Source organism: Cyprinodon tularosa, unplaced genomic scaffold (genome assembly GCF_016077235.1).
Source record: "Cyprinodon tularosa strain WSP-4 unplaced genomic scaffold, ASM1607723v1 ctg44, whole genome shotgun sequence".
NCBI classification, from domain to species: Eukaryota; Metazoa; Chordata; class Actinopteri; order Cyprinodontiformes; family Cyprinodontidae; genus Cyprinodon; species Cyprinodon tularosa.
Genome location: NW_024039163.1, coordinates 2087532 through 2113885, shown reverse-complemented (window position 1 = coordinate 2113885; position 26354 = coordinate 2087532). Strand labels below are relative to the sequence as shown.

The window sequence follows — 26354 nt, the reverse complement described above, 5'->3', positions numbered from 1 at the left end:
ATGCATAAAGGTCAAGTCATGGATGGCGTGTCAGTTTCTGATACGCACAGCTAAGCATCCACCTGATGCAAAACATGGACTCATGAGGTATCAGAAGGTGGAAATTACTTTGTTCGGGGCTCAATCTTTGCCGGACGCTTGCTGACGTTTTTTGAGCCACAGCTGTGCCGACTCCAAGCCATTTCTCTGTCCTGTAGCGACCTGACCTGGAATAAACGCTGTTACTTTTTTACTCCTGTTTTATAGTCCTTTTTAATATGGTTTTACCCAGTTTGAGTTAAGAGTAGTAAATAACTTGCTCCCAGGAAAAGAACCGGTAGGGAAGTTCCAAGGCGCAGTTGCCTGCATCTCATCAGCCGACTGACTTGAGTCATCTTTTTTCTCTGAGCATGGACTGAACTGTGAAACCAGGTTAGTGACTCACGTGTTTATAATCATCCTCTGTCAGATTATCATGGTCACTAACCTGTGTTTCTCTCCTGTAGAGGTTCCTGCCTTAGACGCCCTAGCCCCAGCCACTGCAGATCTGCAGAACCATTGTTTTTTTGTTTTTTTATAAGCGCTTTTGAAGTTATCCTGCTTTCTGTCTGGCCTGAATAATGGGCCCTCTCTTGTGAGTCATTACATTAAATTTCAACATTTGCTTCCAATCATAGACTGACTGACCGTTCATAGACAGACTCTGATTGTTTTTATTCTTTCACAGTAAATCTATCAGGTCAGTTCACATAAAATCTGACATATTTTTCAAATCATTATTGAATTTTTTTTATATGGTGGTATATAAAATGTTGTATAATGTTTGAAAAAGATTAGTTGGTATAGGCAACGCAGTCCTGAGATGGCTTTGCTCCTTTTTGTTTGGAAGAAATTTTTCATGTTCAACTTTTCTCTTCCTAGCCTCCCTATTAATTCTGGAGTCCCTCAAGCCTCTATCCAAGAGCCTCTACTTTTCTCCCTTTTACTGGTTCGCTTGGGGTCTTCTTTTTTGCAATAAGGTCCGATTTTAGAGATACACCTCAGAAGACACTAGACAGCAGCACTGCACTGATATTTTATTCAAATGTAAAACCGTTTAAAAAAAACACCTTAAGATTCTGACACCTGTAAAACAAAAAAATTAAAGATCAATCAGTTGGTTAACAAGTGTGTTTCCCAAAAACTATTAGTTTCCAAAGTCTTACTGAAGTTCAAATACAGAAGAATCTCAATGTTATCGAAACAGTTTAAGGGAGATCCTATTAACTGACTTCTAGCAGAGGTGGATAATCTGGGTATAATCCCTGCCTAATTTTCCTTTGCCATGTTAAATTAACAAGGTGATTAGCCCCCAGTTTGTGCTGTGGTGTTGAAAATGCAAATGGTTGGAACTGATCTCTGATTACTTTTTGGACCTTGATTATCCGCCAGTGTTTACTGTTTTTTTTTAGCAGGACATACGTGTGTACATTATCAGCAAAACAAGATAATTGTACTTTTGACGTCATAATGCCCTTATAAGGTTGGTTCATTCTATTCCTACTTCTAGTCGACTGCATGTTTTTAAATACTTGGATGAACAATTCTCCTCATTGTTGTCTGCAGCTGGTCCAAACACCCATCCGATGCCTGATAAAAGAAAATGTTAACTCTCTCAGCACTTGTTTTCAGGTTTTACTTTTTTTTCAAATGTTTACATTTTCAGACACCTCCTTAGTCTTAAGAAGTCTACATATAAACTTTTTTTTATTATTATTTTAGTAGACCATTGTGGTAACCGGCTCCTTTTAGATGTTTCAGTTACTCACTCTTGGAGTCAAGGAGAGGGAGCTTTTTCTGTTTCCGCCCCCAAACAATAATCTCTCACAAACAATAATCTATACTAACTGTAAAGATGGGAAGTCCTTTAAATGTCTTTTAAATCTCTTTTAAGAGCCATCTTATTAACTTGCCTTTTAGTTTCAGTTAAAAAATGAAAGGTTGGTTTTATTAATGGTTCCATTCCTTTATCTTTTTATTGATTACTTTTAACTGCCATTATTCTAATATCTTTAATATGTTATATTTTATTGCTTATTTTATGTTTTTATTTATTGTATTTTATGGCATGTAACGTACTTTGGTCATTGGGTGTGTAAAGTTCCCTATAAATAAAATTTAATTAGCTGATTGGAGCGACAATATTTTTTCTGAACACCTGGATCTCTGTTGTTCACCCTTACTTCAAAAGTCAGGAGAACTCCACATTGAATTTCTGAGGATTCTTCTGTTGAACTCTCTTTATAATACAAAGAGTAATGATGTTATAATCCTGTGTTCCTGATGTTATAAGCCTGAGGTTTTTTTTATGCTATTTTAAGGAATATTGATAATAATAATAACAATAATAAGAAACCTTACAATGAGAATAGACCTTTGCAGCACTTCGCTGCTTGTGCCTAATAATGTGGGGGTTCATCTGAATTCTTCTGTTAGGGTATCTGGGGTTTTGCTGTTTTTCTGATGTGAGTGAGCCTCCTGTTACAGAGAGGATCTTTCCTGGTGGCTGGACTGACCTATGTTGCTGAACACCTGAGAACATTTCTCAATCAAGATGATTAGGATGTTTATAAGGAGGTGTCTAATGTTTCCAGTAAGGTTCGTGTGTGTTCTTTTCCAGTAATGACCTGGCCCTTCGTTACAGAGGTGAAGGATAATCTCTCTTTGATATGATTACTCCTGATGGTATTCTGGCCAAAGCCAAAATATCCTGTTTGTTGAAATTTGTCTTCTTGTGAATATCTTTTAATGTGGGCTCTTATTGTTTTTCAGAGAACACCCAATCTCAGTCCATCTACGACCATCATGGAAAAGGTCTCATCTGCTTGCAGCAGTTCTCAGTCTTCATTACCTGCCTGCCTGCTCTCCAGCACGTCTCTTGCAAGTACCAGGTATCTCGGGATCTCACTAACATTCTCCTGGACCTCTGGGCTACAGTCTGCAAACCCCTACAGATCCATGCTAACTTCCCTTCATCTCTCAAATCAACCAGAAAGTTCAACTGACTCCCTGCTTCCAGATTCTTGTTGCTTTTTGTAAATAAAACACAAAAATAATATCCATACTGTATGTCTAAATGTTAGAGAAGGACCATTATTGTTATAGGGTGTCCTAGTTTTTAGATAGGTCTTAAATATTCCATCTGTGTACTACAATATGTTATTTTAAATGTGCATGAAACATGTTTAATGTTTTTCCTTCATTCACTGATTTAACTTCTTTCTTTTTCTATCTTCCCACTGTACATGCACTTCATTGGTTTATGTTACACTGCCAATAGTTACCCTGTGATCCATTGTTTGACTTTCTAAAGAAAAACATAGTTTAGGTATTACTTCTGGGCTTTATAAACATCTTGAAAATGTTGGATTTTAACTCTGTGGTTGCACAGGGGTGTCAAAACAACGTATGGTTGCATCATAATAAAGCAGAAACAATGAACCTTTGGAATATGCACTGTAAAAAGTCTAATAGCTTTCCAGACTTACTATATATGAGTTAATTTTACTAAGTTTGCATGCTTTTTAATGTAAAGTTAACTAATTGGACTTTACAGTGTAGTTATAGTAGTGCACTCTACATAAAAACACACTAGTTTGCACATTTTAAAATTCCTAGTTTACTGAACTTATCTTTAAATTCAACCCGTTTGCTTTTTTTTAAAGTAATGATTACATTTCTGAATAAATGTGGCTTTTTCCCCCCTCCAAATTATCTTCCTGAGGATTAAGATGTTGAAATTAAAAATTCTGCAGGTCATTTTTGTGATTTTAAACTGAACAAAAATTATTTGCAGGTTAACTATGGATTCCCTTCCCATTTCACTAATCAAACAATTACTAAACATTTCAATCTTTTTTTAGGTATCCATGAGTTCACAAAGAAAAAAAAAAGTTAATAATTCACATTAATATCTCTCAGTAATCTAGAACCTTAAAGCATTTTTATTCGATAAACAATCTCAATAATTTACAACAATGCCATTTTTACACAGAATGAAATGTGCAAATCCAATCTAAAAAGGTAACATTTACAGCACAATGTCTTCTACGGTGACAGTGAGAATATTTGTGAACTGTACATTGTTTTTAAATACATCCCTGTGTCGAAATCATTTTCTATTATTACACAGGGGAGCTTAGAGCTCAGTAAATAAAGCTGTTTTAAAGAGGATTCCCAAGCAAATAATAAGAAAAGAAAAGTAAAGCAGTGACATGTTGCAACTTTTCACCAACAACACATATATACTGGAAAGCATATAAAGACAACATCAACACTGATCTACTGAAGTCTCATCATTGCATCTTCAGTTTTTTGGGTTTTTTTCCGATGTTGCATAGCTGACACAAAACATCTCATGAACTGTTTTCATGGACTGATATAAAATACAATCAGCACAACCTGCAAGAAACAAGAGATTGGTTTGGAATTTGATATGTGTTTCTAAGGTATAGTCAGAGTGGCGCTGGTTACAGTAGTTTCCACTGTACATAACATAAAATCTGGTCATTATGTTGTTTTTTTTGTTTTTTTGTGGCCAATACATTCGATTTTATAAAGTGTCTCTCTATAGCAAAATAATGTCCATTGTTAGCACTCTTTTATTTATTTGTTTATTTTAAAATATCATGGGTAACCAAAGAAACTGTGCAAAACTGAGTCTTCATTTCTTTTCTACAGTATATTTTGCTTCCAAGGAGCTGGCTCGGGAAACGAGCACACTTTGCAACTGATGTCGGAATGGGCTAATGAATGCACCAGTATAATATCATGTAGTTTTCCTGCTGGAAACAAGTTTCTGACTTTTATCGTTGAACTGATTTTTTCTTATTTTTTAAGGACTTTGCTCTCTATAGAAGCCTTTCTAGTTCCCACTAACCCGCTGGTGCTGCAACGTGACGGAGAGCCCACCTCTGTCATCAGACAGAGATAGGAATCAAATTAACTTTTGAAGGATGACAGCAGAGCTAGATTTTTAAAGACCTGATAAGTCAGATGAGAAGTCAGACGCTGGAGGTGTAAAGCCAATGCGGAAACTGTTTTGCAGGATAGTATACTGCACCCATCCAGAGTGTATTGCTGCTCTGGATGCCTGTACCATTTTTATAATTTGCAGTTGATAATAGAACAGACATTGAAGCTAGTTTGTGTAAAGAGGGTCCACCAGAAAATTAAGGAATTACAATACTATGCTCAGAGCTGCATCATTTTATGTTTTCATTAGCTGATTAACTTTTTTTTTTTTTAAATCAACAATATGACTTATTTTTTCATGTCTTTTTATTTAGTTTTTTATTCTGTTTATTCCTAGGTTTGAAAAACAGAGCTATTTTTTTGGTAATATCAACAACGCCCAATGATGAATGCGTCTTCTGATTCATTCAATGAAGAGGAATATTTGTGGTGCTGATCACACATCAGAGCTAATCAGGTGAAAATGGTCTGATTTAGAGTTCTAGCTAACAGATTAGCACATCTGCTATGAAAAAAATATTCACAATAAATCAGAGGAACAAAGCTTATTCTAAGGCTGGTTTATCTATAGATTTCATTTCCTACACATCAAAATGGTTTGCAAGTAGATCAGCTAATGATAACCTCTTGACCTACATATAAACTAAACATTAGACCCCCCCCCTCGCCTCCTCTCTGACTACTAAAGGTCTTTATGTTTGCGATGGGCTTAGTTAAAAATCGGCCCCGAACCAAATTCTGATAAGGACATCAGACATCCTTGGGTGAGCCCTAGAGCCAAACCTTTTCCAATCTTCTTCAAGGTATAAATACTTTTTTAAATGCACTCAAACATTATTTTTCTTATTTACTAGTAAAAAACTGCAAAATTGTAGGGACTGATCTGGCCACCTTTATTTCTTACTTTGTAATTTTGATTGTTTCATAGCTGAAATTAAGAACATTTTCTACTTGCTTCAAAAAACAATTCCTTAGTAATTAATTCATTTTCTCCATTTACCTCAGTTCAAATTGGAAAAAAAGATTTGACACCTATGAACGAATCTGCCAGAAGGATGTTGATCAGGGTTATTTTGCATTATTGCAAGAAACTAACACATTACAAATCAGAGTAAATGTTTTTGTTTACTATAAAGATAATTTAAGTGATGTGCAATGGCTAAGTTTACCTTTTTTTTTTGTTCCACTAAGTTAACTTAGGAAGGAGCCAAATAATAAAAGCATGCTTGTTAAATTTACCTTTCTGCACAAAAGAAATATTGAAGGTAAACCATCTGACATACATAATCCATTGTTAATAAAAATATTTTCCCCAAAAGCTTCTGGCTGAACATGAGACCTTAAATTTTCTGTTTGCCTTTTTTACATGCTATTTTATTTTGCTGTGTATTATTTTATTGTTTAATCCGTCTTTCATATATAACAGTTCTAATTAATTTTTTATAATCCATTTTCTGGTTTGTCTTTTAAGTTCTGTTCAATGTTGTTTTTATACTACTGCTTTTGAAACAATGCAGTTTCCCAAGATGTGACAAATATTTCCTGATCTAATCTGTTAAAGATGAGGCTTTTAGGACAAAAACGCCTTGTGTTCTTTTCTTTCATAAGACAGAATATATTGTTCAGAACAAAGAGAAACATGTGGAAAATTAGCCAACCCCTCAAGGAGAAAACCTGGAGAATTACTGATCATGACAATGGTAGCATACACTGGAAATAAGTAAAAATTTCTTAAGTGCATTTACCTTTTTTTCCAGTGTGTTATGGTGTCAGGATTGTGCCAAAAGTCCACACATGCTATAAATACTCCTTCAAGCAGTTTTACCTCATACAGATGCTTATTAACTCTTCATTACGTGCATGCTTAGCATGTTACATGTTTAAATAGGGTGACCAAACGTCCGTATTTCCCAGGACATGTTCGTATTTCATGTCCTGTCCCGGGCGTCCCGGTTTTTTTTTTAGAAAGTGAGGAAATGTCCTGTTTTTTTTAAATTACCTTCATTGGACCATTAAATTTACAGACGCTAGGGCACTGCGACGACGCTGCGTGTGACGTCACCCCTGAGCCGCGCCAGTGCGGGCAGCCCTGTTCTTAATCAGAATATAGATAGCGTGGCTGTCAGTACGCCAACAACATGCAAAGGCACAAATGTATGTTTACCGACGATTTACAAAAGAGTTTCCCCGCTTTCAGACCGGGTCGAGACAAATGGGAGGCCTTGTGCACAGTGTGCAAAGCAGGCACATATGTCTTGGTGTCCAATGGAGGTGCAAGGGATCTGAAAAGCCACCTGAACTCCGAAAGTCAAGATATTCTATTGATATGTTTGTTCGTTTTTGTTACATTTTGAGTTATTTTTGCTACAAAAGAGGTATTTTTTGTTAATTAGCTCATTTGTTTATTTTTTCCAATAACCTACAGAACAAACATTATTTCGTTCATTGCTGAGGCTCAGTATCATCATATTGGGAGTTGAGAGTTATTGTTAACTTTTATTGTTAAGTGAGGGATGTTTAGATGAGACATTATTTCTTTCATTGTGCTATTCATTCATTACAGGAATTGTTAAGCATTTTTAATAAATACATTTTGAATAAAATGATCATTTGTTATTGGAGTTATTGCTGTTGACTTTTACTGAAAAGCATTTTTAATATATCAACTGTTAATATCATGTTATTGTAGGATTACCTAGGCCTATGCATGGGAACAGAGATCCCCCGCTGCCGCCCCTGCTACCCCCCCCCCCCCCCCCCCCCCCCCCCCGCTCCAAGGTGTACCACAGGTTCCACAGAGAAGGGTAAATCCTTCTCTGTGCGCGTGTGCTGTGATTTTCACACACATGCAGCCTCTGTACAGGTGTGGTTTGATATTCACATGAGGACAGCCTCCCTCATCCTGGTGTGTAGACCTGTTTCCTGTCAACTTTTCTCACTTTGAACGCATTACTCACCGGTAAAAGCAACCCGGCTCTGATTGGCTACTTTTGAAGTTGTATTTTTCTTCCTACTAGTAAAGCTACTTCAGTCTGACTGCTTCTCTTCAAGAGTTAGAAGTTGGTAAGCAAAGTCTTTATTATATATAACATGGTCGGTTTAAATACTGGATACTGACTGGCTGAAGGGTGTCCATTAAAAAGGGTTATAAGACATCTAGAAAAAAAAGTTCCATCACAATTCAAGGTGTGGGATTTCATGAAAAGTAGCCAAATATAATATTTTTTACTATTTTAAATGTAAATTGTCTTGTTCCATTGGCAAACTGCCTCAATTACCTCCTCAATTCAAGAAAAAATGCACTTATTATAAGAAAAAATTACTTATTTAAATTGACTTATATTGCAGTGTAATGCCTTCAAAGTCGTTCAAAGTTCAAAGCATGTCAGAAGTTGACATGAGTGAAGAGAAACAGGTCCACACGTGAGAAGGAGAGAGGCTGGGCGTGCGAGGAAATTAAACCACACATGCATAGACAAGGAACAAGCACTCATGTAATGTGATATATTGGGATCCTGTGGGACTCTATCTGCGCATGTAACATGTTAAACATGCATGTTAGGAGCAGTTTATGAGCTTCTGTATGAAGTATAACTGCTCATAGGAGTATTTATTACGTGTGTTGAGTTTGGGCAGAATAGAAAATTACAAGAACACCTGGCTCCCTGGAAACAAAATATGCAGAATTAAAGATGGTTTGAAACTTTTGCACAATATTCTAGATTCTTCGGACAAAGCTGAAAAGGGTTTCCTTGAGATGCTGATGATGCTGCAGCTTCTGTTGTATCCAGAAAGTAAAATCTGAGTTTATCAAAGTGTTCTGGGAATCCTTTAAATTCAATCAATGTGTTGTCTCACTGGTATCCATCCTGGTAATCTCCATTACTAAAGTGTTCTTCCTCGCCCTTCATCGTTACCCCTCTCTGCTTTTTCCAGCCCTGCTTCTGACCATACGAATTGTCCGTTGTCCCGTAGCTCTTTTTGGAAGCCAAGGCACAGTCATTGGTTAACTCTGACTCCTCAGCCAGCTCGTCCTCATCGATGATGCCACATTTATCCTCGCTCAGGCTCTCAGGGTTGGCCCAGTCCTGCTGCTCCCCTGATGCAAAGATAGCATAGAAGATGACTCCTGTGTAATGCACCATGGCAGCGATGACAAAGACATTCTGCCACTCCAAGCGAGTCTGTGGGAGAATGGAGAAGGCAAGTTTAATGATCCTTCAGTGATGAAACATTGAGGTTAAACTTTTGGGGGGGTAGTGGGAGTGAGGTCCTGTGTGCAATATTACTGAAACACTTCATGTAACTATTACAAAAGTACCAAAGGCATCGATATCTTGTCAATATTTTGGAAAACAGATTATTATAGGCTCCAACAGAAGAATTAGTTCCAAATATTGTCTAAATCATGTGTATTTATTTGAAACAATCTCAAAACAAAAAGAGTTGCCATTTAATGTCTGAATTTAATAACTGAATAATGTATTAAATCTACTACACAACTAAATGTTTTAAAGTGGACTTTTTTCATTTTCTAAATCTACTGCCTGTTTTGGATGTACATATTAGAATACCATTTTCCTCTAATAAAGGGATGCTGATTTTATTATATTATAAATAATAACAATTTTAAAAATAATTTTAAATAATTTTAAATTTCAAATCATTTTAAACAAAGTTTGTCTAAGTCTGTCTAAGAAGAAGTCTGTAAGGGAGAGAATACTTTTTACAGAACTGTTTATCTAAAAGTTTTCTTACCTTGTGTTTAGTCAAGGCTCCTACGATTAGGGGGCACACCATGCCAGATAACGTCCCGACTCCATTGGAAATACCCATCAGAATACTGGCATAGCGAGGAGCAATATCCAAATGATTGACATTAAAACCTGAAAGCACAGTGTGCACATAGCGTAGATTAATCAAATGTTAACACTGCTTAGATTCACAGACACATTTGCATGTTTTGGTGTCAAAGCAAACAGGCTACAGTACAGTAAAAGTGACATAAATGGGCAACACTTTACAAGAAGCTGCAAAAAGAAGAATTAAACTCTGCACTAGTGAGGTCACAGTTGGATTATAGAAAGACATTAGCAAATTTATATTTTTGTACAGCTGTCATCTTTCCTGAGTAAAAAAAACATTGCTTGGCTATTAATTTGTTAGCTTCATGTAGTGAAGCAACCAACCAGGTAGTTATTGAAGAAACTATCATTATTTAGCAGTAGCTGATCACGACCAACTGTTTTGTGTCCCATAAAGTGAAACTTCATCTTAAATACTAGAAAATAATTGTTCAATACATCAGAAATAATCTTTTCAACAAAATCCTGCATCACTTGTGCATTTTCAACCCTTTCAAATTTTTGTTTTTATATAGTCAAGTTTGAAGTCTCTAAACCTGAAATGGCAAATCCACTGAAGCCCACCGCCAACACAAGGAAGGAAATGGCGACTCCTCGAGTGTGAGAAAAACCGACCACTAACAGAAGAGTGGCCTCCATTCCAAACCCTGAGATGAAATACAAAAATTAGAGTAATGCATTAACAAAGTTTCAAACTTAACAGTAACTATAAGAAATAATTTCTGACGTATTCTATGATTATTTAGAAGGAATTCTTCAAAGCTACTCCTCACAGTTATAAATCAAAATGAGAACTTTTCTGTGCATTCGTTGAATTTTTATACGATCTTCACTGTTTTCTAAAGCAACCTGAGAAATGGTAACACTAGCCTACCTCCACAGTTCATGAGTTTCCTCACATTTGTTGTTGACATAATTTTTTTACTCCGTAGGAAATCTGCAAGCTGTCCACCGATCGGGACGATAATCGTCATCACCATGTGGGGGACAGCAGACAGGATCCCCACCTGCAAGGGTTAAAACACATGAAATAACTAATATGCAGGTTGGTAGAATGTGATGTTAATAGATTAAAAATATCTAAAAACTAATAAGCTATTTATTTTTCAGGGTTTGACAATACTTTGGGCTCAGACTGATGCATTTTATCTGCTATTACTTGTCATCTATACATCTATATATGTATATGTATATACATCTATATATGAACATAGTTTCTGTACACATTTGAATAAATATTGATATCCTGCATATTGCTTCTGGATAGATGCAAACTGCATTTCATTGCTTTGTACTTGTGACAGTGTAATGACAATAAAGTTGAATTCTATTCTATTCTATTCAATACATTCCTTCATTCTAAAAAAGAACCAGTTCATAAACACCAGGAACATTTGTCAAAATAAAGGCAGCATCAGATGATAAAAAAAAAAACATACAAACATCTAACAGCTGATTAGGATCATTCACAATTATTTACGACACAAATAAAAGCGAAATAATTAAGACATAAAATGTGATCAACAAATAGAATTCCATCTTTTACAGCACATATTGTAAAATAACAGTGGCAACATGGGCTAAAAGGTAACTCAGAGACAAAGACAGATTACAGTTTGCAAATTCAGTCGGGGAAAAGGCCTTTCTGATTCTTTCCCAAGGCATAAAACTAAATTTTTTAGGCCAAATTGTTATTTTTAGTGTGAAGGATTTTTACCTTTTTTAGTTATTAAAAAAATCCAGATAATAGTTTTTTAAAGTTCCCTACTGATTGCTTTTTAAATAACAGGATCATGTTGCAATCAAGAGATTCTCAGCAGACTCTGGGTCAGAATTTAGTAGTTGTGTCAAATGCTTTATTTTTAGTGAATCTGTATTATGAATTTGTATGAATCTGTCAGATAGAAGTAGTGGATAGATGTTTCAAAGCAGAAACTTCCATCTGCTCCTTCTTTCTTGGTAAAGCAGTTAGTTAAACCAAACAATAGACTTTAAAAACCCGAGAGAGGAACAAACATGTCAGTAGTTTGCATCGGACTGGAAGGCTCTCCATGTGCTTACCAAGAGCATTTAACTTCAAGCCTCCAGAACCCATGAAAAAAGAAAATGGAGCATTCAGGAGCATCACTGAGCCACCATCATGCTTTGCTGTTGGTGTGACTTTTTTTTTTAATGTTTGTTTTAAAGGTCATCCTATCAGCATACCCATACAATATGAATATTGTTTATAATTTTACCGAACAGAACCTCTGTTGAGTGAATTGGAGCTGACTTTCCTTTTGCGTTAAAGCAAAGACACCTTTGGCTTTTACACGTCTTACTGTGGCAACTGAAGCTTGCCTGTCTGTTGCCTTGATTTAGGCAATTTAAAGTCATTCTTCTTTTTTGTTTGTTTGTTATTTGGACAACCTGTCCCCTTGGGAGGGATGACTGCAGTTGATAGCTTCCTCTTTCTATTTCTACTGCATCTCTATGAGTATCAAAGTACGTAGCTATCTTTTTGTAACCTTCTTCTAATTTTTCTCTGAGTTTTAAAAATAATTTTCCTGACTCAACCATATTTCTTGCAGTTAATTGAACTTAAACGTTAACATAACACACTTTTGAGGTCCTTTATCTCTGACAAACTTCATTCAACTGACCAACGACATGTGATTTGCATTGATGTGCCCTTATAACTTGCTGGTCAGCAGGTTAGATATTTCTGGACTATGGTAATTTTTTCCCCATATATCTTTCTTGAAAAAGGGTTTAAATCTTTTTGATTTAATTGTCAAGCAACATTTTGTCTCTCAAAACTGCAGAGGGATGAAGAGTTTCTCTATGAGGCTAACCTTGCTGATGGGGAAGCCAAACACTTCCTCAAAGTACGCCGGCTGGCTGATAAGGAGCAGGTAGAAGGTCCAGCTGCGGCAGAAGTTTGCCACAATGATAGCATAGACCGGCATGGAGGTAAAAAAACGACGCCATGGAGTCTTGAATTTCTGTTGGAGGGCAGACCAGTGTGTTAGTGTGTATTTAAGAGAAAGCAGCCTGTAGTTTGTGAAATATGCAGACCTCTGTAACACTCAGCTGGTTGACTGTTTCCCCGATTGCAGACTCGATGTACAGTCTCTCTTCCTCTGTGATTGTGGGATGTTGAGCAGGACTCCCATAGGCCAGCAGGAGCCATAGGATATACCACAGGATCCCAAATACCCCTTCATAGGACGAATAAAGAGTAGAAAACACGTTTAAATTTACTGTAGCCATATGTGCCACAAAGCCCCTTCCTAAAACTGTGAATGTGTGAGTGTAGGACAAATTAATAAAAGCAGGCACAGACCCTTGTGATGTGAATTTCCGTTATTAAAAACAGTCCCAGCATGAGTCACAGTCGTAGGACAGGAAAATGCTAATTTACATCAATAAATCATAAGATTGTATCGCGGTAAAATCAGAGTGGATTTTTATTAAAACACTTTGACCAAGGAACGAATTTCATGTGATTGTTAATCATTTTAATCAGAGCTAGAAGCGTTTTAGATAAAACATCGGTGCAAAAGCATACAGAGGACAACTGGCAGGGATCAAGGTGTTACACACAGATTATGGAAAGGAATTTCGATGAAACTAAACCTGATATGTTTTCCTTCAACTAAACAGACCTCTTGTATTTGCTAATGAGGTCGTAAAAATTATCATCAAAACAATGCACTGCCCTGATAATGAGACGGGTATAGACTTTGGCTTTATTACCTAAATAGAAGTGATAAAGGGGCCAGAAAAAAGGAGCTGGACTGTGCAGATGAGCACTTTCAGCATATGAAACTGAACTTTGATTTGCTTTGTAAATAGGATCCTTTTATATGTGCAATTGACAGATTGGTCTAAATGAACTATATGTATTTAAACATTAAACAGAAGGTAGAACCAAGATTTATTAATTGCTGTCTTTTATTCATTTTTGGGGATTTTTTACGAGCTCTGCACAGCTAAAGAAATAGATTTCTTTTCAACTGTTATTACATAAATAGCTTAACCCCAGTCAATGCAGATGTAGAGCATCTGCAGAGCATGAATTGTAAGTCTGGTTGCATTAGAGTAATTATACAGACACTTTTTCAGTTTTACCATGACTTTAATTTGTAAGCTAATTGTTGTGACTTTAGGTTTTCTGTTATTGTGCCTCACCGTAGATATAGAAGACTGATGGCCAGCCGACGTACTGAACCAGGACTCCTGCTAAAGGCATAGCGATCACTGCTCCAGCGTAGGATCCTGGTAAAATCAAAAATCACTGTCAGTCACTAAATCCCATATATATATATATATCAGAATATTTATATATCATATATATATTAAAAAGTCATAATAAAAGAGTTTTTTTTCAGTTATTTTTCTTTCGATGTGATTAAATTAGGAAAAAAATCGGCAAAAGCATTCTCTATATGACATCAACGCTTAGGAGTTAAAATGGGCCTTTACAACTATAAAAAAATCAAAGAAATACATTAGAGTCATTGAGCAAACACTGCCAAAGTGAGCCATTAGCCCCACCATTACTTATCCTGTTTTCTACCTTCAAGAGCAGCGCTGATTTCAATAGAGCAGAGAACACTGAAAGGGCTTTTGGACAGTAAGCAATGCGAGACTTCATTTAGCTGAATGCACAGATACACTCCTTTAGGTTACACAGGTGAGCTGCATTCATTAACAGACAGTGTCAAAAGGGTTTTGATGTAAGGGTTGCCGTGGTACCAGCATCTGTAAAGCAAAGCAAGCTTGCTCTTGTCTTTTTGCTTACTTTCCTCCCTTAGACTTGAGGTTTTTTGAAAGATGTGTCGATCAGTAACAAAGCTGCTGTTTGTTCAGTGAAAGACTGGAGAGACGTGACTCACCGCAGAATGATGTGGTCGCCAGTCGACTACGTTCAAGAGGTGGCGCCCACTTGGACCACATCCCGTGACATGCTGGGTAGGTGACCCCCTAAAAGGTACAAGGTGCAGGATGACAAAGCTCAAAGACTGACTCTAGGAGAAACCTGGAATACAAAGCAGTCAGGCTTTAAAGGGCAGACATTTTAGGGAAGGTAGAAATATTTGATGCATTTGTTCTTGGATTGAGGAGATAAAAGACACATTTTGCTAATGGAAAAAGACAATTTACATTCAAAATAAGAAAACACAATTGCATTGTCTTATTTCAAATGCATGTTATCTAATTATCTTATTTTAAGAGTAAAAATGTTCATTCATCTCATTTGCCTACTCAAATTAAGGATAAATACACTTAATTTAAGACATTTTTACTTATTTCTAGATAATTTTTTCAAGTGCAGCAGGTAATTTGATCATATAGATTCCCTGATGATTACCAATGAACAGTTTGTATAAGGGGTCAAATAAAATACAAAATGAAGAATAAAACATGTTTTTTTATGTGCCTGCCTTACTCAGAAATTTTCATTGCCCAGATTCCCTTTCTTCAACACTTATTAAGCCATTGGTGTATTTATATCAACAGATGATAACCTGAGAGCATGTCTCAAATTGGATTATAGCAGAAACTGCAAAGATCAAGATCTGGAAAGAATGCAAACCTAATGTATCTGTAAAATGTAAAACCATTAGAATTGGCTTCCTAGTATGGTGTATTTCTGATACCACAGGGAAAATGCTTGCAGAAATATTTTTTATTGTTGTTGTTGTTACCTCTTTATTAGAACGACATAATGGATATGAAAGTGTGGGATAAAATTAAAGATTTCCAGTTCTGGAATTCAAGGATCTGTCTGATGTTTACAAAATGGGAATCAAAAAGTCCTAATTCTGAGTACAAGACAAATAGAATGTAACTGCTTGGGGATTTTCACTTTAATAAACAATAGAAATGGAAAAGATCCCCTCTAAAAATGAGCAAACTGCCTGAAAACTAATATTTTGATGTGGAAAACAAAGGCTCTGCTTTAAGCCTCCTACAGTGATTTAGCTCTTCGTATCTCTAAATCTCTGAAGTTTATTTAGGCTTTTTTGTTTACTGGGATCTCAATGTTCAGTTCATAATGCATATCTTATAACTTTACTGTATGTGAGCGATGTGACTGTAAGTGGGCGTACAACTTCACAGCTTAGCTTTTAGGCTCAGCCGTTTAATTCCTCAAGATGTCGGCATTCCTTTAGATGAAACCCCAATCTGTCTTTCTATCTCTCATTCAGTCCTTTTATCACTTATGATCTAAACACCAATACGTATACAATATTGCTGAAGGTTTCCTGAATTGCTTTCCACTGGCATTTTAGGCTTCACCTTTTTTAAAGGTTGCATGGTGATCCTAAAATGCTTTCTCCACAGCACACCAGTATCAGTCTGAGCCCTTAGATCTACCTCTATAGCTCTGGACAATCGATCTTTCCCATTTCTGAGTTGCCGAACAGTTTTTTTTTTACTTCCTTGATGGCAATTGAGCATCTCTCTCCACACACATTCTTCAAAATCCGTTCTTGTCCGTATTTTTGCTGAAGCAAACAAAGAAGCTTCAGTCCTCCTGGTGAGCCAGTGCCTGTCACCTAGAGATATATTCACTTCCCCCCCGTGTCAGGCTGACATAAAGATGTACATCCCAACCTGTACATCTCCTGTTCCATCCTACCATCTCTTGGTGCCTTTTACCATAAAGACAGACAGCAATAACCTTCAGGCAACAGTTCCTTGAAGCCAAATCTGGTCCTGTACATGACCTTTTCAGATGTCAGGTTCCCAAGGTAACCTGATATGATGTAACATAAACAGGAAAACACTGCTGTGGCTAAATTTAAGAAGGTCTTTCTTCCCAATCACACATCTCCAGGCTTCACAGTTGTTGCAAGCACAGGCATTTAAATCTCCAGGAGCCCCACAGACAGAAGCCCTAGTTGGCACCCCTTCCAGGACATTTAGAAACTCCAAGAAGGCTGGGTAATCTGTTATTTGCTGTTGGACAGTCATCTGATGTTGGTTCACTGTGTTTTTATTATGTCGAAGGTCAGCACAGCCATCTACCATCTAAGAAGCACTTCTTGCTTCCCTCTACTGGCAAGCTTTATGAAGGTAGTTTTTTGCAGGAAGTGCTACCCATCCACACTACCAAACGTACCAATACATGGTTCCCTGAACATGGTATCAGTGTGCTTAAATGTCTCGCTAAGTGGCCAAAATAAAAACCCATGACTTTATCAGGGGGGGACAAGAATCTAGATGAGCTCAAGGATGTTGTTAAAGCAACCTGGGCTTCTCAGACATTTGAAAAATCTTGTCAAAGTTTTAAAATAAATAAATAGTCCCAAAGCTCAGTCATTTAGGAGTCTAAATCTGACCACACTCTAGCAGCTTAAGAAAAACACTTCAGAAAACTCATGAATTTGGCCGAATTGTGTTTAATCTCCAAGCTGGTCGCTATTTATTCCTTCAAGGGTGTTATAAATTATTTAGGAGAAACAAAATCCATATGCCACTGTTGATATTGATTGTAGGACAGTGGATTGTATTAATTTAATGATGTTATTGATATTCTCTTGTGCTTTTTGTAACTAGCTGTTCAACTGTCTTGTCAGGACATTCTTGTCAAGGAGTGAAAAAATGTTACACTGACAAATCTCATTCTCTTTTGTTTGGATCCCAACCCTTAGAACGCACCTCAATTCGCTAATTTCCTTATCTATTCAGTGAGTGTTTTTTTTTCTTACCTCTACTAACCCCTGTAAGATGCGTACAAACAGGACACAGCCATAATGCACCCTCGCAGCTGATGGGATGAACATGTTCAGCAGTGATGTGAGAAAAATGGCAGCCCCAAATACCCTGTGAAAAAAATACAAGAGTTTACATTAAATCTGTGGAGCAAGACTCCACCTGAACAGCTTAAGTTATTCAAATTTCTGAACCTCTGCCTTACAAATAACATAAAGCCGTGGAATTCAATAGGAGACTAAAGCTAAACAGCTAAGCCCTACTGTGAACTAAGCTAATGGATTAATGGCCAGTTTAATGTGGTAGATCTAACTTTTCAAGTCAAGACCCCTCTTGGAACATCATTTTCGAGGAACCCCTTAAAAAAAATAGGGTATTGGGTATTGTTTTATTTCAAGAAAAAGAATAAAGCAAATCATTATCTTTATAATACCAATATTCACTTAAATTTATTCTTATTTCATGTGTCAGAAAATTATATAAAAAAAAAAAAACAGATATATGAAACTTCATCTGTAAATATTATGATCCATAAAAAAATATCATGATCATAAGTATTATCATAATAAATTTGGTTGCAGTTTTATTTCAAAGCAGAAGCCTGTACCATACAGAAGGATTACTGGGTGAGCGAGACAACTTCAGGTTTAACCCTGACTTTCCGGTACCACAGAGCCGGATTCATTCTGGACAAGCCGGACAATCCATGGTGAGCACAGAAGTCCAACAACAGAACACCACTCGAGTTAAGGTCAGGTGGGCCATTCCTAACAACCACGCCTTGCCAGGACTCACTGTGATTGCCCATGTGAGCGTTGAAGTCCCCCAGAAGAACAAGGGACTTACATGTTAATAAGGAATGGGGAAGTGAGACGTGACATATACCATAAAGCACGGCACATCTGTAATTGTTTTTTTGTGGCAGGTTTATTGCCGACCTCCTCAAAATTGCTTAGTGTCGGTATAAGAGACAGAGACCCCCTCTGAAAATGACACTGGTGTCATTCAACTTGTTGAAAGTTGACATACATTCATAACACCAAACAAAAAACACTAAAAGTATCCCTTCAAATTTCTCTTTGTTTAGTCCAAAAAGGTAAACTGCTACTTTTTTCTTGATAAAGACCAGAAGCTGGTATAGCACTCAAAAAGTGTCTGAGTGGCACTGTCTTACGGTAACTTAAATTCACCTGGGCAAAAGTAAAAAGTAGCCACCCAAGAACTTACTCATGTAAGAGAAAATAGGTATTTTATTAAATGAATACTATCTATCTACTATCTAGTGAGCACTACTAAATTATTTTGAGCGGTAAACCAGATGCTATGATGAGTTACACAGGACGAAATATAAAGTTATGTGAAAATCTGATGTTTTAACATTTTACATAAATAAAGAAGATAATGGCAAAATAACAAATATAGGCAGAAGAAAATCTTTCTTTATTTAAAATGAAACAAATATGTAATGTACACTTACACTATAGATAAAATTCCTGAGAAGAAAATAAAACAATAGCATTAAAGTAACTAAAGATGCCTTTCTATGTCATTAAGATGTGTTTGTTATTTTGCTCTATGCTTTGTGCTGATGGCAAAAGCCTGACAAACGCTATGAGGTGTCTGGAAGCTGCTGTGGAGTAATATTGCACCACATCTCTGAATCTACAGTATGACTGTCAAAGTGTCCAAGTCAAACCTATAGCCTGAAATATCTAACGCTCCTGTCATTCACTGACTAGATAATTTAACTCATGAGTTTCTGTTTTACCACCACTGTGCTTCTGTACACCTCAAATCCCCTTCCGCCTTTTTTTCTCCAAAGCAGCGTGTAAATGACACTTGTAATATTCCAGCGGCTGCTGTTCCAGAAAGAAATCAGAAGCAGGATCTTTCATTATTAACTCCGTCAGTGGTGCGTCCTTTTTTCCTGTGAGGCCTTTATTACAGGATTGCTATCTGCTCCATCAGTAAGACTCAACACACCAAACAGCTTTAACCCTTTAAAGTCCTTGAGCAGAAGATGAGCTCTCACTAACTTATTTAGTTAATGCTGCTTAACCCTGCTCAAATAAATAACTCATCCTATTAAAAATTATAATAATACTATTTTTGCATACTTTCTTCTCCTACAGCTGCAGTTTTCAGAGCTAAAACCAGCATCACTAAATAACGAGTCACTGAGAGCGCCCAACCTGTTGGCAGAAAGCTTGTTGGAAATGAATCCGCCTGGAATCTGAGTGACGATATAGCCCCAGAAAAAGGATCCATGGATCAATCCCACAGTCTCTGGGTCCCAGTTAAACTGAGCTTTCTGAAAAGAGATTAAAAAAGAAATATGAGACAGAAATCTTTATGTTATGGTTAAAAAAAAGGCAGAATTCCTCCCATATTACAGATTTCTATTTAATCTGAATTTATTTACAAATACATATTTAAGATAAAGCAAAGTGTGTTAACGGCCTTTTTTTGTGTTAAAACTGAGATCAAGACTAAAGCAACAACAATAATATTCCTGTTCACTGTTAAATTTATGCAAGTTTAAGATAACTCTGTGTGAGCTGCAAAATGATGCCCTCCATCCTGATTCACATGAGAAAAGTTAATGCTGTTTTCACTTTGCATTTCCCAATACATTTTGATTTTATTTTAACTTTTATTTTGTGGAAGTTAAATGTTTTACTCACTGAACAGGGTTACTAAAATGTATAGATGCATCTCATTAGTTAGCATATCAGTTATTATTATCTCAATCATTTAGTTAATCTTGATGATTAGGAATTAAAGCTGATAAAACCGAGATTGTTTTTTTTCCCAAGAAGTTCTGTTATGGCAGTTCTAGTTTGTACATCATTACTGGCCTAAGAGCTCTTAAAACCTTTAAGCAACTTAAGATCATTCTGTAGAAACTGTCTTCATACTGCTATATTATAATGGAAACATTTTGAGGTTTTCTGTATTTATTCATTTATAAGACATATATAAGTGCATGTTGATTACATTTATGTCTATATGCCAATTAGCCAGGCGTGTAATGTTATAGATCAATAATCATTTGATTTTGGAGTATTGGACAGTAATGATAAAAAATCTTTTTTTTTACTATTTTCCAGGATTGGGTTGTGGTTTGAGGTCCCAAATGCAGAGGCAGGGAGGCAGAGGTGAGTTTTTGTAGATTTAATGTGAGGTAAACAAACAAGTGAGGCAGGAATCCAAAAATCCCCCAAAAAAATCCAACAAGAAGAAAGTTAAACAAACCAGAAACAATCGGGGCATCAGGGGAAAACAATCATGACGAGGTAAGACACAGAGAGACGGAGTTGGAGGAAGTTAGACGAGGAACCAGCACTGAAGAACTGCACAAGGAGTGACTTTATGACTTTGTGACTAAACAAAGAGAGGACTAACGAGCAGATTGGGAGCAGGTGTGAATAGAGCAGACAAGAAATGAGCTAGTGGAAAAGGAGAACACAAGAGGGCAGCAGAGGGCAACAAATAAAAACCTGAAAAAATAACCAGAGAACACAACAAAATAAGAATTAAACCACTTAAACTAGAAAACATGGGGCAAAGTAAAACTGAAAAGTCAAAAGAAAACATAACAGAACCAAGACTGTGACACTATTCAGAACATTTATATTTATGTCTAAAACCACTTATAGAACGTTTTTATTGCTGTTTTTAAAGATACTTGGTGGTGAATGCTAATTGAGTTACTGATGTCATATTTGATCAAATTATAAGCCCTTTTTTATGTCAAAATAATTTTTCATCTCTTAATATTCACAGTTACTTATATTCCGACACAACCTGCAGCCTTTCTCCTTAAGCAATCAAATGAGACTCAGTTAGGATTGCTGTTGCTGCTGGGTGATAAACATTGCCGCTGTTTTTTAGTATTTAACTACAGACAGGAGTGTTTAAACAAGGCTGGCATTAAAACCCTAGAGCTCGTAAAAATCTCAGCCACCTGCGAGATATTACCATAATGAACATAAACTATGGCGTCATCAGCATACATTAAATTCAATGGAAGGACAGAAGTAGAAAAAGGGTGATAAAGTAGAATAACTACATATTTATCAGTACTGTAAAGATTTGTGTTATTAATGAAGTTTGTGAGTAAATAACCATAGCATAGAGGTGTATTCAGGACATCCAATATTGTGCTAAGCCATTACCTAAAAGGACAGGACAGTTGCTGAATGCTCCAAAATCTTACTTTAAGAGTTCAAGAGTTTAAGAGTCCAAAAGTGAAATGATACTATGAAGATGCTGGTAAAGATTCTCAGTCATCCAAGGCATAGTCATTCCAACTCAGTTAAAAAAGTAAAACAAAAAAACAAACAAAAAAAACACTGGAATTTGTTTTTCAAGTTTGAAGACGTTTCACTTCCCATCCAGGAAGCTTTCTCAATTCAAAATAAACCTGGTGTAGGGTTTGAGTTCCGGACTTATAGAGTGGCACAAACAAAAGCCATGTTATGGCTTAGAAAACCTGCAAATTGAACCGATACTATGAAGACATTTCACCACTTTTAAGATTTCCCTCTTCTAACAAAGATGAGGCAAAGATGAAGGTCATGTACTTGTTTTTGCATGTTGTAAATGGGGAGTTGGATCACCCAGACTGATGATCAGAGTAGGGAGGCTAAGGAACGTGCTTTTTGCAGAACAACTCAGCATTTTATTCCACTTCAGAAGCATTTCTGCAATCTTGCTTTTTGAATGGGTTTGGAGGCAGCAGAAGGACAGCCTCCTCTAGGTTGCCAAACACAAATCATTTCTTTAAATCTATTTATTGACATGTTAATTTAAGTTACCCTGACCTTACTCGCTGTGGTTGTACATATGAAAGTAAATGGACATGAAAATAAAATTTTTCATAATATAATTGACTAAGACATGCATGTCTTATATTATTTGAAGTCAAAAACAGAAAATAAATGTAATAATGAAAATGTTTCTTGTCTGAGGCCCCAATCTACCTGAATCACTGGGGTCCCATTGATATAGACGGTGTTGTTGTTCACCATCTCAACAATAGCCACACCCAGGTTGCATCGGATGCCAAAGGAGATGCAGAATCCCAGACCGCTCAGGATAGCGATAATGTAACGCTTTGGCAAACCCCCACAGCTGCAGTCTAGCAAAGGGGCAGGAAGGACTGCTGACGCCACGGGCCGGCCATCCTCCGTCAGTTCCAAATTCTCCTCTTCCTCTACATTACTACCATCTATTTTCCTACAGAGAAAACAATTAAACTTAGGTATTCAGCTTATTGCATTTTTCTGTCACACTATTGTTATTTTTTGTGTCGTATCAAAGTATGTTAACAAAAAGCAGCAGACAAAGAGTGGTGTAGGTGTAAGATAAAGATCAGCGATCTGCTGTCATCAGATCATTCTTCTCATGTAATCTACCACTTAATCAACCTCTCTGTTCGCAAATGACAGCAAAGGACATCCATAAATACTGAGATATTAACTAGCAACATCTGACACCAATTTAGGGAAAAAAAGAAATGAAAGAAAAAGCCTTAATGGACAGAAATATAAATTTATTTGTAATACTGAAAATATTTGCCCTGTTCTCAAACATTTAATTTCTGGTCCAGGATCTGATTTTTACAACAAAAAAATAGGGGAATTACAGTATTAAAGAAAATGTGGACTTAATTTTCACCAGGGGTTCCAAAAATGGGTTTTTAGCATATCAAATTGATGATACAATAGTCATCCCATTATTAATAATCATAGTGAGTGAATTATGTAAATATTAATATTTCTACAAATATTACTATTATTATATACAAAAAGAAAAACAATTTAATACTACAACTACTATTTGATTAATTGATTGATTGAGTGAATTTATTTCAGGCAATTTCCACCATCAATAGTTTAAGAAAACATACAGCATACCTATCCTTTTTTTAGTTTAACATAAATGTAATTAATAAAACAGACAAAATTTCCAGTTGAATAAATAAAGGTATTTATGCCTTCACGTTTTAATTATATATATATATATATATACATAAATAGACATGGATGTATATATATATATATATATATATATATATATATATATATATATATATATATATATATATATATATATATATATATATATACAGTGGTGTGAAAAAGTGTTTGCCCCCTTCCTCATTTCCTGTTTTTTTGCGTGTTTGTCACACTTAAGTGTTTCGGAACATCAAACCAATTTAAACAATAGTCAAGGAAAACACAAGTAAACACAAAATGCAATTTGTAAATGAAGGTGTTTATTATTAAAGGAGAAAAAAAATCCAAACCATCATGGCCCTGTGTGAAAAAGTGATTGCCCCCTTGTTAAAATATACTATAACTGTGGTTTTTAACACCTGAGTTCAATTTCTCTAGCCACACCCAGGCCTGATTATTGCCACACCTATTTTTAATCAAGAAATCACTTAAATAGGAGCTGCCTGACACAGTAAAGTCCACCAAAAGATCCATAAAAGCTACCCATCATGCCGAGATCCAAAGAAATTCAGGAGCAATTGAGGAAGAAAGTAATTAACATCTATCAGTCTGGAAAAGGTTATAAAGCCATTTCCAAAGCTTTGGGAATCCAGCGAACCACAGTGAGAGCCATTATCCAAAAATGGCGACGCCATGGAACAGTGGTGAACCTTCCCAGGAGTGGCCGGCCGCCCAAAATTACCCCAAGAGCGCAGCGACGACTCATCCAAGAGGTCACAAAAGACCCCACAACAACATCCAAAGAACTGCAGGCCTCACTTGCCTCAGTTAAGGTCAGTGTTCATGCTTCCACCATCAGAAAAAGACTGGGCAAAAATGGCCTGCATGGCAGAGTTCCAAGAAGAAAACCACTGCTGAGCAAAAAGAACATTAAAGCTCGTCTCAATTTTTCCAAAACACATCTTGATGATCCCCAAGACTTTTGGGAAAACATTCTGTGGACTGATGAGACAAAAGTGGAACTCTTTGGAAGGTGTGTGTCCCATTACATCTGGCGCAAAAGGAACACTGCATTTCAGAAAAAGAACACTATACCAACAGTAAAATATGGTGGTGGAAGCGTGATGGTCTGGGGCTGTTTTGCTGCGTCAGGACCTGGAAGACTAGCTGTGATAAATGGAACTATGAATTCTGCTGTCTACCAAAAGATCCTGAAGGAGAATGTCCGACCATCTGTTTGTGAACTCAAGCTGAAACGAACTTGGGTTCTGCAGCAGGACAATGATCCTAAACACACCAGCAAGTCCACCACTGAATGGCTGAAGAAAAACAAAATAAAGACTTTGGAGTGGCCTAGCCAAAGTCCTGACTTGAATCCTATTGAGATGTTGTGGTATGACCTTAAAAAGGCCGTTCATGCTCGAAAACCCTCTAATGTAACTGAATTAGAACAATTCTGCAAAGATGAGTGGGCCAAAATTCCTCCAGAACGCTGTAAAAGACTCATTGCAAGTTATCGCAAACGCTTGGTTGCAGTTGTTGCTGCTAAGGGTGGCCCAACCAGTTATTAGGTTTAGGGGGCAATCACTTTTTCACACAGGGCCATGATGGTTTGGATTTTTTTCTCCTTTAATAATAAACACCTTCATTTACAAATTGCATTTTGTGTTTACTTGTGTTGTTCTTGACTATTGTTTAAATTGGTTTGATGTTCCGAAACACTTAAGTGTGACAAACGTGCAAAAAAACAGGAAATGAGGAAGGGGGCAAACATTTTTTCACACCACTGTATATATATATATATATATATATATATATATATATATATATATATATATATATATATATATATATATATATATAATAATTTATATATTTATAATTCTGTTCATTTTTTTTGTCATTTCAACTTTGCTATCTGGTCTGTACAATCCTCTAAACACAACAGATTTCTAAATATATAACCTCACCATTGCTTACGCACATCCTTCTGTTAAAATATTTACACCTAAAATATGTACAACAATCTTAAAATAAACCCTGTGATTACATCATTCACATAATTGGAAAAACAATCAAACATTTATTTATCCCCAGCAGAGCATGTCACCTGACAGCCTATTTCTCCACCATCAGAATTTACCCCTCATACTCATACATTCATTTCTACAGTTTTTTATTCAAATGAACTCTCTTACCTCTGCAGCTTTCCTAAAGAGTCTCCCACGGTGTTCTTCACCTCCTCCTTCCCAGGATTTACCACCTGCTTTTTTAAACCTGTAAAATTAAAAGGCATTTTTTTCTGTTTTTTTTTCTTTCCTTTTTTTGTTAATTCCCAAAACAGAATCCTAATTCCTGAAACCTTCTTATTATGACAGGGAAGGAAGTATCCACTAGATTTGTTTGTTATCGTCCTTCCATTCGTACTACTTGGGATTGACACCTGTAGTGCTAATGGTCCCACAGTGGTGAAAAAAGTCTTTGCAAACTTTTGGACCTGTGCAGAAGAGGAAATGGGATGAGCGTGCCGTTACCTCAGTAACATGTACCTCAGTGTCCTAAAAGCCAAACAATCAGAATTTTATGAGTCCTTAGAAGATCCATTGATGAGTTAATTTAAGAAGATGCAAACTAGAAGCATTGAATCCAGATTTTAGTCGTGAGGCATCTCTGTCCTGTTCATCTATGTGGTTGAAGAGAGTAAATCGTTCTGATCTCCTCTCATCTCATAACTCATTCATTGCTGTAGAGGAGGGGGAATGTGTAACTAGTTATCCCCAAAGCCAGCCCCTCGCTTTCACACATCATCCACTTCATCAGCTCCACC

At 36.4% G+C, this 26354-nt stretch overlaps 1 protein-coding gene across 1 annotated transcript; it reads right to left on the bottom strand.

Moving 5' to 3' along the window:
• Positions 1-7778: 7778 nt before the first annotated feature.
• Positions 7779-26354, bottom strand: slc17a8 (solute carrier family 17 member 8). The gene is made up of 12 exons (XM_038300000.1): positions 25726-26354; positions 22550-22805; positions 19757-19875; positions 17561-17675; positions 14738-14825; positions 14031-14117; positions 12915-13057; positions 12692-12841; positions 10732-10864; positions 10394-10504; positions 9751-9878; positions 7779-9176 (listed from the first exon to the last, which is right to left on the bottom strand). Exons 1-12 carry the CDS (start codon positions 25821-25823, stop codon positions 8847-8849), a joined length of 1758 nt encoding a protein of 585 aa, XP_038155928.1. The 5' UTR covers positions 25824-26354; the 3' UTR covers positions 7779-8846.

What these genes read in the sequence shown, in the direction of transcription:
- slc17a8 (XM_038300000.1), bottom strand. Translation starts at nt 25,823, where the DNA reads ATGCCTTTTAATTTTACAGGTTTAAAAAAGCAGGTGGTAAATCCTGGG. An exon ending in ACCAGCTGAGTGTTACAGAG is followed by an intron (nt 12,842 to 12,914) that starts GTCTGCATATTT and finishes GCCCTCCAACAG; the next exon opens with AAATTCAAGACTCCATGGCG. An exon ending in TTGGCTTCCCCATCAGCAAG is followed by an intron (nt 10,865 to 12,691) that starts GTTAGCCTCATA and finishes TAACCCTTGCAG; the next exon opens with GTGGGGATCCTGTCTGCTGT.